This window comes from Vombatus ursinus, unplaced genomic scaffold, assembly GCF_900497805.2.
Source record: "Vombatus ursinus unplaced genomic scaffold, bare-nosed wombat genome assembly UNPS02014801.1, whole genome shotgun sequence".
Classification (NCBI taxonomy): Eukaryota; Metazoa; Chordata; class Mammalia; order Diprotodontia; family Vombatidae; genus Vombatus; species Vombatus ursinus.
The window spans coordinates 24,768,311-24,782,534 of NW_020954579.1; the positions used below are offsets into that span (position 1 = coordinate 24,768,311).

At 38.7% G+C, this 14,224-nt stretch overlaps 1 protein-coding gene across 1 annotated transcript in view; it reads left to right on the plus strand.

Annotated features, from left to right (window-relative positions):
* Nucleotides 1-14,224, plus strand: part of RGS9 (regulator of G protein signaling 9) — a 106,040-nt gene that overhangs the window by 48,843 nt on the left and 42,973 nt on the right. The window contains exon 9 of the mRNA XM_027873136.1: nucleotides 2,195-2,257. Within this exon, the coding sequence (XP_027728937.1) occupies nucleotides 2,195-2,257 (63 nt within the window). The remainder of the gene's footprint in view (nucleotides 1-2,194; nucleotides 2,258-14,224) is intronic.

Consider the following 14,224-nt stretch of genomic DNA (forward strand, 5'->3'; position numbering starts at 1 on the left):
GATGTAGAGAACCCAGAGACTACTATTGATTGTAATTCATCAACCCATTACAAACACGTCTCCTGATGTGTTTTACCTAGGCTTTTTCCACTTCTTGGAACTAGAAGGACTAGGAGTCAGAAGAAAGTAGTAGCCAACTGAAAAAATAAATGAAACCAACATTCTTTCCTACTCTTCTGGCATAAACTATAACCATCACTCCCACATGATAGATGAGTAGTTTTTGACAGAACAGAAAAGTAATACACACAAAAAGCATTATTGTGTGTCTGGCAGGTGGCAGACATTTTGATGCTTTTAGGGTGGTTTTCCAACACTCCTTCCATCATTAGAAGAATAGTTTTGGATGTTGTAAGATCCATTTTTATGTCCTGTTTATGAAAGTGGGGATTCAGACCACAGTGTTTTGTAAAAATTCACACAGGCTAAACCTTAGAAGAGACATAAGAATCTTGTCATGAAGAAAATCTAAGAAAGTTATCAGTGGAAAGCTGTTCTGCAAAAAACATGGAGCAATGCTTGACAAAGTATATTTGACTTGTAGAATTGTAATCAAAGGCATCATATGAGACTATATACATAGCACCTTATCTTGCATTCAAACTTTAAGGTTTGGTCCCTAGTCAGGGAATCACCACTAACCTTGGATTTTAGGCATAACCTTGGGGCAATATTGGTCGCTACCCATAACCTCCTAGCTCATGAGCCCCCAATGATATACTACCCATTAACAATCATCCAGTAGACTTAATTGCTCTTAGCAAAAATCTTTACTAAGAAGGGTAGTGAGAACAATAGGTAAGAAATATTCCCGCCATGAACCTAGATCTCAGTCTCCTACAAATACAACTTTTGTGGGAAGAGTAGGCTTAAACTTTAAGTCTAATGGTGGTGAAACACGTGTGGAGCACACATGTGTGGGGCAATTTACAACTCTTGTTACTATAGGAAGCTTTTTCTTTTTGCAGAATCTTTATGAAGATCTCCCTGGGCACAGTATTTCTGCTGGTTGGGGAGCAGGGTCTGCTTCTCTCCATAACTGACTCTTGATTTCTAGGGCTACCTGTCTAAAGCTGCTTCCTGTCTTGGGTGACTATCTCTGTGTTTGAAATGTATGTTTCTGCTCCTGCTTGGAGGCAAAGCAATAGCTTTGATGACATGGCCAACGGAGGAAGAAGAAGAAGAGAAAATCTCTCCCTTCCCTTGCTGCCTTATAGTACAGTATAGGGATGTCTTTACACAATTTCCTCCAACTCTTGAATGAAAACTGAAACTTGAATTGGAAAAAGAGCAACTCAAAACTTTCCACTTTTCCACTGCTGAATGGTTTGCTTCCTTTATATATAGTCCCAAGGAGTGTAACTGATTCTCTCAGCTAATCAAAAGATCTTTCCTATATGGTGTCAGCTGCTTTTGTTTAATTGCCAAGACTTGATAATCTTCTCAATTTGATTAGAGAATTCATAACACATTTTTGTGGGGTTGTAGGAAATCTGCTTCATACTTTGTGATTACATTCTGGCCCTCCTATGACTACAATAACTGAGGGAGGAAGTGAACTCTCTCTTTTCTATATAAATTCTATATAAATTTTTCTATATAAATTCTATATAAAATTGTGGCTTTTGATGATGTTCATTTAATAACTTAATAATGAACAAGATTCCACCTTTAGAGTCAGGAGACAAGCAGAGGACAGATTTCTGCTAGGAGAGGATATTTCAGAAAGAAATTTACTAGTAATTAGCAAGGTAATTTGATGATGACTTTTTTTTTTAGGTATGTTCCTCTTCCTAGATGGTGAAAAAAATACCTTGAGTACTTGAGTACTCTCTAAAAATATTAGTTCACCAATTGCTCAGCAGAGTCCTCAGGGGATAGGGAATTTGCCTCTCTTTATCCTTGCCCAGTCATTACTTTTAACTAGGTTCAGTCCTGGGGATCCTGGCTTCTAATAAGAAGGAGCCCTCTTTTATTCAAACTCATTGGCTCAATAACAAACCTCTACTCCAGTGTCCTGGGATAATCCTAATTATGGCAAATGAGATTATGGCTCATAAGTCTAGGGTTCCTCAGAAGAAGAGGAATAACAAATCTACTCAATGTACACTGTGAATCAGGGAATGGGACAGGTAATTTAATCCTACTAACAAAAAAGGATTCTAATGGAAGTTATTCTTGATTGTTTCCTTAGCCGGGAACAGACAACATCCTTGACTATGGTCTAAATCGAGCGACCAATCCAAATGAAGATAAGGTAAACAGGTATGTTTCTGGGCTTTGCACTTTGATAACAGAAATAATGGACATTTATATATTCCTTTAAGGTTTGCAAAACACTTTCTGTATACAGTGTGCTTTGTAGAGGAGTAAGTTAATGTGTAAAGCCAGGAACAAATGCCTTCTTGTTAGCTAAGGTACCTTGGATGCTGACCAGAAGAGAAGGGCTAAAAGGGTCTGTGTTCAGAGTCAGGGGAGGACAATGATTAAGGTACTGAGGTGGGGAGAGGGAGCAGGGAGTAGGAAGCAAAGCAGGCTGCACCTAAATCAACCATTTGGCCAAATTTGAATTTAAACTTTAATTTCCATGCTTTCTTTGGAATCTGAGCATGGGAAGTTCTTTACTCCTCTTTAGGAAGCAGCACAGAGATGGAAATGTAATGGAAAGAGTGCTGGATTTGGGACCAGAGGACCTGAGTTCCAATCCTGGGTCTGACACTTAATACCTTTGTGACTGGGGGCAAGTCATTTAGCCTCTTGGACTTCCTCTGCAAAATGAAGAGACTTCCTCTCCTTGGACTAGATGAACTGTAAGGTCCCTTCCAGCTGTGAGGATTATTTTATGAGCTCTTCTTGTCTAATGGCAAATTATCTAAATAATTTTATGCTTTAAAAATTAATTTCTTCTCTAATTTAAAGGTAGAGTAGGCACATGTCACAGAATTTGAGTGTTAGAAGGGACCCATAAACATAGAAATATGTACTATAACGTACCTGACAAGTGATTGTCCAGTCTCTCTTCTTGAGAAAGCCCATTTTCCATGATAGCCCTTCAAATACTGGAGGACATCCATCTGTCCCTGCTCTTCTCCAGGCTAACCACGCCCAGTTCCTTCAACTGATCCTGATATGACAAAAACGGTCTTTCGCCATCCTCGTTGCTTTCTTCTGGACACACTCTCCAGCAGAAGCGTTCTTAAAATCTTTCATAAGTTGTGGTGTTCAGAACTGAACATAGTACTTTAAATGAGGCCCTACCTAGGTAGAGTACAGTAGAACTGTCATCTCCCTATTTTTAGAAGCTATTTCTCTTTTAATGAAGCCCAAGATCAAATTAACTTTTATTTTGGTGCCATATCACAATGCTGACTCATCAATGAGAGCTTTTTAAGCACCTGCCATATGTCAGGTGCTCTGCTAAGCACTGGGGATACAAAGAAAAGCCAAAATCAATCCCTGCCTTCAAGGAGTTCATAGTTTAATGAGGGAAACAACATTCAAACAACTGTAAAAGACAGGATGAATTACAGATGATTTCAGAGGGAATGCACTAGCATTAGGGGGGATTGAGAAAGGCTTCTTAAACATAGAGGGCTTTTAGCTGAGACTTGAGGGAAGTCAGAGAGACCAGGAGAACCAGGAGATAGAGTTGGGGAGGGACAGAATTCCAGGCATAGTGGACAGCCAATGAAAATAGGCCAGTGTTATTTGATTGTAGAGTACATGAAGGGAGCAAAGTGTAAGAAGACTGGAAAGGTAGGAAGGGACTAGGTTATGGAGGGCTTTAAAAGCCAAACAGATGATTTTATATTTGATCCTGGAGGTAATAGGGAGCCACTAGAATTTATTGAGTAGGGGATGACATGTGTTTTAGGTAAACACAGGGCAGACCTGTGTTTTAGGTAAATTGGTTTGATGGCTGAATAGAGAATGGACTGGAGTGGGGAGAGATGAGATGGGGGGACCACCCGGCAGTTTGTTGCAAAAATCCAGGTTTGAGTTAAGAAGGGTTTGTACTAGGGTGGTAATAATGTCAGAAGAGAAAAGGGAAAGTATACTAGAGATTTTATGAAGGTAGATTGGACAGGATTGGATATAAGGGGAGGGGTAAGAGAGAGAATAAGTGTAGAATGATACCTAGGCTGCAAGCCTGGGTGACTGGGAAGATGGTGGTGCCCTTAATAGGAATGGGGAAGTTAGGAAGAGAGTGAGGATTTTTTTTGGGGGAGGGAGGGAGAGATAATGAGTTCAGTTTTCTTTTCTAGACAAGCTGCTCTTTGTCCATGCCTCCCACATCTTGTACTTCTTTTTTTTTTTTGTACCCAAGTGTAAGCCTTGACATTTTTCCCCTTGACATTTTTCCGTACTGAATTTCATCTTATTAGATTCATCTCAATGCTCTAGCCTGTCAAGAGAGATCCTTTTGGAATCTGACCCTGCCATCCCCTGTCTTAGCTATCATTCCCATCTTTGTGTCATCTGATAATTTGATGAGCATACCATCTATCCCTTTGTCTAAGTCACTGGTCAAAATGTTGAACAGCATAGGGTCTGGCACAGATCCTGTTGGTATTCCACTAGGGGTATTATGTCACATTGACATTGAACCATTAACAACTACTCTTTGAACCTGGCTGTGTGACCAATTGAGTCCATCTAATTCAAGATAATCTAATCCATATTTCTCCATCCTCTCCACATGAATAGTATGAGATGTTCTATTAAAGTTTCGCTAAAATATCAGCAAACAGTATCCTCAAGATTCCTCTCATCTTCTAGTTTAGTAATCCTGTCAAAAAAAGGAAATGAGAGTAGATTAGCATGTCCTGTGACCTGCTTTTGAAGAAGTAAAGCTGGCTCTTTATAATCAATATTTCTCTTTCTGGACATTCACCAGCCATTTCTTTAATGACCCCTTCTAGAATTTTCCCAGGAATCAGAATTAAGTTTACCAGTTCATAGTTTGTAGACTGTATTTTTTGCTTGTTTTTGCAAACTGGGAAAACACCTGCCCTTCTTCTATTTTGTAGTATCTTTCTTGTTTTTCGTGGTTTTTTTTTTTTTCAGATATCACTGATAGTGGCTCAGCAATCCTATCTGACAGTCCTTTCAGTACCTGAGGATATAGTTCAACTGGGCCAGGTCCTTTGAATTCATCAAGGACAGCTAGGAGCTTTCTTATTTATCTTAGATACCAATTCCCTATTAGTAATTTTTGTGCTGTCATTTCTAGTCCTAAGGTCATTCTCCTTGGCAGAGAACAGAGATAGAAAGTCAAATTTGCCTCCTTGCAGTGTGACTTCTAGTTCTTCTTGTTTATTGCCTACCCTTTGGGCATTTGTGAAGGGATATTTGAGGCCATGAACTTTACTGCTAGCTTCTTTCTTGGACTTTTTTTCTCCTGTGAAATTCTGACTTTCTCAACTGCTATACTTCTTCCTTGGCTCAGCATAGTGCCTAGCACATACTAGGTGCTTAATAAATATTTCTTGATTGATTGATTCTTTGCAGGTCCTTCTTGGGTATCTAACTTGGGGGATATGCATAGGCAATCTTATTCCTAAAGCCCTTTTGATCAGATTAACAAAATACCCAGTAAATACATTCTTGCTGGGTTTTGTTAGGCACTGTCCATCTCTGGCCAGGAACCTCTTAGTTATTGTTTGCAAGGTACAAATAGGGCCACTAACTCAGTGGACACGTCTCATGAGCAGGCTGAATACAACTGGGGGTTACCAAAATCCAATCCCAATTTAGTTTTCAAAGTATATAGATAGATATAGAGGGTATGGAGTTATTCCTATAGTAGTAGTAGTAGTGGTAGTAATGGTGGTGGTGGTGGTGGTGGTGATAGTAGTGATAGTAGTAGTGGTAGTAGTAGTAGTGTTGGTGGTGGTGGTGGCGGTTTTGGTAGTGGTAGTGGTAGTGGTTGTGGTAGTGGTTGTAGTAGTAGTGGTAGTGATAGTAGTAGTTATAGTGGTAGTGGTAGTAATGTTATTTATAGCATTTATATAGTGCTTTGAGATGTGTAAAGCATTTTACATATTTTATCTCATATTGTCCTCACAACAACCCTGTGAGTTAAGGGAAATGATTATCTCTACTTTGCAGATAAGGAAACTGAGACTGAAAGAGATTAAGTGACTTATTCAGGGTCATATAGCTAATAAATGTCTAAAGCAGGTTTCAGTTCAGGTCTTCTTGAGCTCAAATTCAACAATCTATCCACTGTGTCACCTGTTGTTTCCATTGCTAGAATTTAATAGCTAGCATTTGTATATCACTTTAAGGTTTGCAAAGCACTTTACAAATATTACCTCATTTTATTCTCACAACAACCACAAGAGGTAGGTGCTATTATTACCCTCATTTCATAGATGACTGTATTAGTCATACAGTTTCTAGCTTGAGGCTAGATTTGAACTTAAGTCTTCCTGACTCCAGGTATAGCACTCTGTCCAGCTGGCATAACCTCCATACCTATATACCTTTTCCCCACCTTGTTCAATGATTCTTTAATTATTAATATATAAAGGGATATGTAAAATAAGGAAATATATGATCCCCAAACATGTTTGTCTGCCATAGAGAAATATTCAAGTCAAAAAAAGGATCATACTTACATGTCCTGAAAACTGAACTGGAGCTGGATTTTGGTAACTCCCAACTGTATTCAGCCTGCTCATGAGACAGTGCCCATTAAGGTAGTGGCCCTATTTTTTTCTCTCCCTATTTTCACCTTACAAATAAATACCTCAAGTCCTTGAATTAGAGTGGGGGCATACAGACTGACCAATTATTTCCATAGATTAGATAAGATGAGAATTGAACCTAAGGAAGAAAAATGTGGTAGAAACCTTTTGATCTCAGGAACCAAAGGTAATCATTTCTTTGCTACCCCAAACTATCTCAATATTTCACATTCTGTTTTCATAGCAGCGCTTGTCACTGTTCTTTGTCAGATAGCAGATAATTGCAGTGTCCTTGTAAGCTTTGTTATGGAAACTGAATCACTGAATAAAATGCTCTACTGGGGTTGAAGCTTTGCTTTTTCATGGATAACTGACAGCTCTGAAGTTCTCTCTGGTTTTGAGGAGGGGGAGGTCAGGAGGTAGTAATTATAACACTTCTCCTAATAAGATGAATGAAATCTAAGGACCAAGAGGTAAAATAAAAAGTAATAATAAATAATTATCTGTGTCCATGATGTGATTAAGTTAAAATTCCTTAATTAAGTCTCTACAATATATGAAAAATACTGTGCAGGGCACTGGAAGAGGTGCAAGGTTTAGATAAAAGATAGTCTTTGCTGTCATAGAGCTTTTCTAGGACTATTTTGTGTTTTATATATGCAGGCAGTGTGGTATAGTGGATAGGATGCTACAGATCCTTCCCTTAGAGGTTCTGTGACTATAGGCAAGTCATTGGCCTTCTAGAGCCTTGGGTTTCCCAACTGTAAAATGGGGATAATAATATTTACACTACCTACTTACAGAATTGTAAAGGTAGTAGGATATTTGGAGAGCAGATTCTGAAAAGGATGCATTTAATATTTCTGCTTTTCTGCATTGGATTGTGAAGTTTTTATGCCCTAGTACATGGTCAATTTTTGTGTAGGTGCCAGGTACTGCCAAGAAAAAGGTATATTCCTTTCTGTCCCCATTCAGTTTTCTCCAGAGGTCAACCATATTCAGCTTTTCTAAAATTCTATTGATCTCCTTAACTTCTTTCTTGTTTATTTTGTGGTTAGATTTGAGAATAGATTCTGTAGGCAGAAGTAAAGGTTTCATGTCTTCTTGAGCCTCTGAATATAGCGAGGCTATCAATGACTCAGAAAAAAAAGACCCTTCCCTGAAGAAAAGGAGATGGGAAGCCCCTGTAGAAGGACCAAGAGGTGGGCACGCATGTGGAGGTTGGATCTGCAGGCTGGCTTGACAGCGCAAGCTCTTTGAGTTCAGGTTTTGCTTTTGGCTTAGTGCTCTAGATGAGTTCAAGAGAAAAGCACCAGAGAACACCCATGGTGCTCCAACATTAAGATGTTGGCAGCTCATGATTGAGGATCAGATTAGGAGGAATTGCCCTATCCATTATACCACACTGTTTCCAAATACAAAATAATGTAATATAGTCTTAGAAAAACTTGGTGACATCAGGGACTCTTTAAGCCTTTCTCTAGAATGGCCAGTTTGAACTCTAAATTGCCAAACTGAAAGCAAAACACAAAGACAAAACAGGCAGTTTTTCTGTGTGAATACTCAGTTCAAGCCTGTGCACATTGCTTGTTCCTTCTTAAAAGATTTTCCCTCTCCTTCCTTTAGAATGTGGGAGGAGTGGATTGGTGTTTACTGGGGCAGACACCCTAGTTTTTTCCAGAGTTTTACAAATAGGCATTAAGTCTTTTCTTCTACCCAAAGAAGCTGGTTTCTAAATGTCCCACTACATACGGAAAGTGCTTTGTGAATCCTGAGGTCTTAGAGAAATGTGAGTTATTATTACTATTCCTAATTTGGTGTGATTGGGATGCAACATGACATAGTTGATAGAATCCTGACTTCAGAGCCAGCAAGATGGGTTCAAGTTCATTTCTTATTTGATTTTATTTTTATTTCACATTATTTTATTTTTCAGTTCCAAGTTCTCTCCCTTCCTCCATCCTTTTCCCCACCCATGGAGAAGGCAAGAAATGGGATACCCATTATACATATATATTATACATATTATATACATATATTATACATATTATATTATACATATACCCATTATACATTTTTTATGTTGTAAGTAGAAATTAAAACCAATAGGAGGAACCATCAGAAAGAGGAAACAAAACTCAACAGAAGAGAAAAAAAATAACAATTCAGCTTCCATAGTTCTTTCTTTGGGTGTGGATAGCATTTTCTATCACAAGGCCTCTGGAGATGTCTTAGATCCTTGTATTGCCAGGAAGGGTTAAGTTTATCAATATTAGTCATCACATAACGTGACTGTTATTGTGTACAAAGTTCTCTTGGTTCTGCTCACTTCACTCAGCATCAGACCATACAAGTCTTTCCAGGTTTTTCTGAAGTCATCCTGTTCATCATTTCTTATAGCACAATAGCATTCCATCACATTCATATACCACAACTTGCTCAGCCATTCCCCAATTGATGGGCATCCTCTCAATTTCCAATTCTTTGCCACCATGAAAAGAGCTGCTATGAATATTTTTGTACATGTAGGTCCTTTTCCCATTTTTATGATCTCTTTGGGATATAGCCCTAGAAGTGCTATTGCTGGGTCAAAGGGTATGCACATTTTTATAGCCCTTTGGGCATAGTTCCAAATTGCTCTCCAAAATGGTTGGATCATTTTACAACTCCAATAATGCATTAGTGTTCCAATTTTCCCACATCTTCTCCAAAATTTATCATTTTCCTGTTTTGTCGTGTTGGCCATTCTGATAGGTGTGATGTGGTACCTCAGTGTTGTTTTGATTTGCATTTCTTTAATCAATAGTGATTTAGAGCATTTTTTCATATGACTATAAATGACTTTAATTTCTTCATCTGAGAGCTGTCTGTTCATATCCTTTGACCACTTATCAATTGGGGAATGGCTTGTATTGTTATAAATTTGACTTAATTCTGTATATATTTTAGAAATGAGACCCTTATCAGAGAGACTGTTTATACATATTTTGTATGTATTTTGTATGTATACAAAACATATTTCTGCATTAGCCATGTTCCAAAACAAACAAACAAAAACCAAAAAAACCAAACCAAAATAAAACAAACAACTAAGGAAAATAAAGAAAGAATTAAAAAATATGCTTCCATCTGTACTCTGAGACCATCATTTCTCTATCTGAGTTTATATCATGAATCCTTTGGAGTTGTGGTGCATCACTGTATTGATCAGTTACCAACTGACACATGCTGGGCAAATCATGTAACTTCGCAGTGCTCTAAGAATTTGGGCCATTGTGTTTTATAAAGATTCACAAAAGCTAAAACTTGGAAGAGAAGTAAGAGTGTTCTCAAGAAGAGAATAAAAGAAAATGTCAGTGAAGATCTGTTCTATAAATAACAAAGTATTTTTAACTCCTAGAATTAAAGTCAAAGCTCTCCCAACTCACACTGGAACTTGAGGGTTCATTCCTTGGAGGGCAGCTGTTACCCTTGGGCTTTATCTATAACCATTTATTTGGCTGCTCCTATAGGAGTATAGCCCACAGTGGTGTGCTCCCCATTAATCGTCAGCCAGTTGTAATTTATTAGTTCTTATCAAAGGCATTTACTGATGGATAGTAACACTAGTAGATGCAAAATGCTCCCTCTGTAAATCTGGAGCTCATTCTCCCACAAATACACAAAGCATTTCTGGGGAGAATTGACTCACACGTAGAATATGATTATAGTGAGGACATATATGTAGGATAAACACATCAATGGGGACTGAGCCCAAACCAAGACCTTTGCCCCTTACCCAAAAAGAATTTGGGTCCCATTTGTCTCCCGGGTCCTAGGGCTTGGACCTCTTGAACTCTCCCACTTGGTCAAGGAAGTCTCTAGCATTTGCCTGAGGCTATAATCCTATCAATTTGTCCTTCATTATCACCTATATCCAATCTCCCAATTCTCTGTTATCCTTAACCTAGCCTGGCCCCCATCTACTTCCCATTCTTGATCCTATTTAGATCCCTCCTCCAGTCACCCCAGCCTACTGCCTACTCCCATCAAGATCCTCCCTAGACCTCCTTCTCCCAGATCCCTCCTCTAGTTACCCCAAACTACTTGGCCACTCCTAGATCCCTCCCATAATCTTTCTGTATATAAGGTTCATCTTGTCTCCATTAAGGTGCTCAGATTCTTAAGATCTGTCCTGTTTGCATTAGCAATATAAATGCTTAGATTCCTTAAGAGTCTGGACAATAAGGCGGATTCTTTAAATCTCTCTCTCTCCCTGACCCCTCCCCCCAATTGATGTTCTAATAAACCTTGTCCTTGGCTGGAAGAAGGCATGGGTCGAATTCATTCGGGCAGGACCTGTGTGTTGTGATTTTGGGATCTCAGCACCCCTAAACTTCTAAACCTCAACAACATGACAAAGGCAACTGATAGCTCTTGTCATCCTGGCTTCTGGAAGTTCTTTCTCTCTATATGTAGAACCTTAACATAGCTTTCTTTGGTCTCTGCTGGGGGTGCAGGGTTCCCAGGATCTACTCTTTCCCTTAGATTACTCTTTATTTCAAGGACTGGTTCCTTAAAGCTTCTTCCTTTCTTGGGTGACTGTGTGGATCTTCTGTGTATGTTTCTGATCTAATAGCTCCAATGACATGACTGATGGGGGAGAGTAGGAATTAAGAAAATCCATTCCCTCTCCTTGTTGTCCTCTAGTACAGGCCCAGGGATTTCCTCCACAATCTGCTCCAATTCTTGAACTCTGAATAGAGTCTCTTACACAATACTTACAGATAACAGGACCTAAGAGGAAAGGGGAGATGGAGAGAAATTCTTCCATCCTCCACACCCAGAAGTATTATTCTACCACTATTTGGAGCTTTGACTGACTCATGCTCCTCTGGCCCTAGCTATTTAATGCTTATTTAAAGGCTAATTTGTTTTCTTAGTCAATAGTATGTTCTTTTCTTGACTTAATTAGAGGGATGTTCTCACTTCACAAAGGGATCAGAATGTGGACATATTTTGTATATGCATTGAAACCTCATCTTGTGTGATTATATTCTATGACTATATCAGTTGAATCAGGGAGGAATTGCATTCCCCTCATCCTAATGTGAATGAAATCTCAGGTATAGTACTATCTACCCTCTTGCTATGATTACCTTGACCCCTGTGCTTTGATGTTAAAACTGGACAGAACCCTAAGAAGCCAACTAATCTAGTCTCTTGCTCAGAGAGTTTAAGGGTGTTCCAGAGTGGAATCAAGGCATTTTCTGTAGGGAAGGCAGCAAGGACATATTGAAATGTTTTACCTTGGGAGATAAGACCACAGGAGTCTCTGAGAAATGTGGAAAGGTATTACGTATCTTGTCTCTCCCCCTCCCTGCTCTTCTTCTTCCTCCCACTGAAGAGGTATCTTTCAGTGATAATCATCCACTGTCTGGGAAAGATTGCATCTATCACTTAAAAAAATATTTCCTTCAAAATGACAGTGCTTAATTTGGACTTATACCAAAGGGCGATAAAACCATGTATAACCTTTGACCAAGCAACACCACTACTACATCTGTATCCCAAAGCGATAAAAAACAAAAAGGAAAAGGACCTATGTGTACAAAAATATTTATAGTAGCTCTTGTTGTGGTGGCAAAGAATTGGAAATTGAGGGGATGTCCATCAACTGGGGAATGGCTGAACAAGTTGTTGCATATGATTGTGGTGGAAAACTATTGTGCTTTAAGAAATAATGAGCAAGATATTCTCAGAAAAACATGGAAAGACTCACATGAACTGATGCAAAATTAAATAAGCAGAACTAGGAGAACATTGTACACCGTAACAGCAATATTGTATGATGATCAACTGTGAATGACTTAGCTATTCTCAGCAATGCAATGATCCACATCAGTTCTATAGGACTTATGATGAAAGGTGCTGTCCATCTCCAGGGAAAGAACTGGTAGAGCCTGAATGCAGATCGAACATACTTTTACTTTACTTTATTTTTCTTGTTTTTTTTTTGTGTGTGTTTTCTTTCACAGAATGACTTACATGGAAATGTGTTTTGCATGACTATGCATGTATAACCTATGTCAAATTGCTTGCCTTCTCAATGACGGGGGAAGAAGGGGAAGAAAAGAATTTGGAACTCAAAATTTGAAAAAAAAAAGAATGTTAAAATTGTTTTTACATATAATTGGGAAAAATAAAATATTAAATAAGATTAAAAAATAAAAAAAATTGTAGTGAGACATATATGTAGGATATTCTTTTCAGCTTATTCTCACCTGAATGTCAGCAAAACTAGCTTCTGTGAAGAGAGGTTGAGCTGAGAGCTGCATTAGTTATGTTAATGTTTGAACTGTGCCATGTTTTCTTTTTTGTTTACCCATTTTCTCTCTCTTTCTCTCTTTCTCTTTCTTTCCCACCAGCTATTTTTCTCCCATTTCTGTACTGTTACTTCTTGTGATGGTCTCAGTCTGTCGTTCGGTAGGAGGATGAGAGCTGTTAATTCTGCAAGCTGTATGCCTTCCGTAGTCCTGGAACCTTGCCTTCCACCCTCTTTTCACTCTCAACTTCAGCATGCCTATCAAAAGCAGCCACTAAGGGGAAGTAGAGATGGAGATGAGGATTTATGAAATGTTTCATTGTATTTGCCGTGTCTTAGACTATGATTTGGTTTGACTGTGTATCTATACCATGTGATACTGTGGAAAGATGACTGGATTTAGAGGGATAGGACCTGGGATCAGGTCACTGCCACCTCTGTGACAGTGTGCAAGTCATTTCATTTCACTGGGCCTCAGTTTCCTCAAAAAAATTTTGAAGGGTATTGAAGTAAGACAACCTATAAAGCCATTTCCGTGTTCTATGATCTTACCCTATCTGTGTTAAACTATCTTATTGTAAGAAGAAAAGAGCATTGGGAAAAATGAAAGAGGTTTCTGATTTGGTCTGATTTGACTTAGACATTGGTTTCTAGTACATATGAAATAGCTTGATTATAAGAAAGAGAAAATTTCCAAAACGAGTAAAAACTTTAAGTGGATGAAATTGTTTCTACTCATCTTTGGGCCCCTCCTGGAAAGAGTCTGTAAAAAAGGAAGCCTGTTAAAATGGAGGCAGCTGACTAAAAAGAGGCAACCACTACTTCAGTAGAAGAAGGAAATCTATAGGATATCAAATCTTTTGGGGGATGCTGTACCTTTACTTTTTTTTTTTCTTTTTTGAATGGTGGTTACTATATATGCCTAATGACTTGGGCCTTGGATCTAAGTAGCCGTTGGGAATGGAAGTACACCCAAGATAGTTCAAGGGCTCCTTCTTCTAGGTGAATCTACCTGATCTTGTCTAGAATAGCAGGAAAGAAAAGTAGCTCAGCCAGGTGTACCACTTTCTTTTAAACTTCCCTTAATTTCAGTGAGGGCTGACTTAGCAGACTAAGTGAATGCGGCCCAAGACATATGAAATAATATATGTTGTTGTTCATTTGTGTCCAACTCCTTGTGACCCGATTTGGGGCTTTTTTGGCAAAGATACTGGAGTGCTTTGCCATT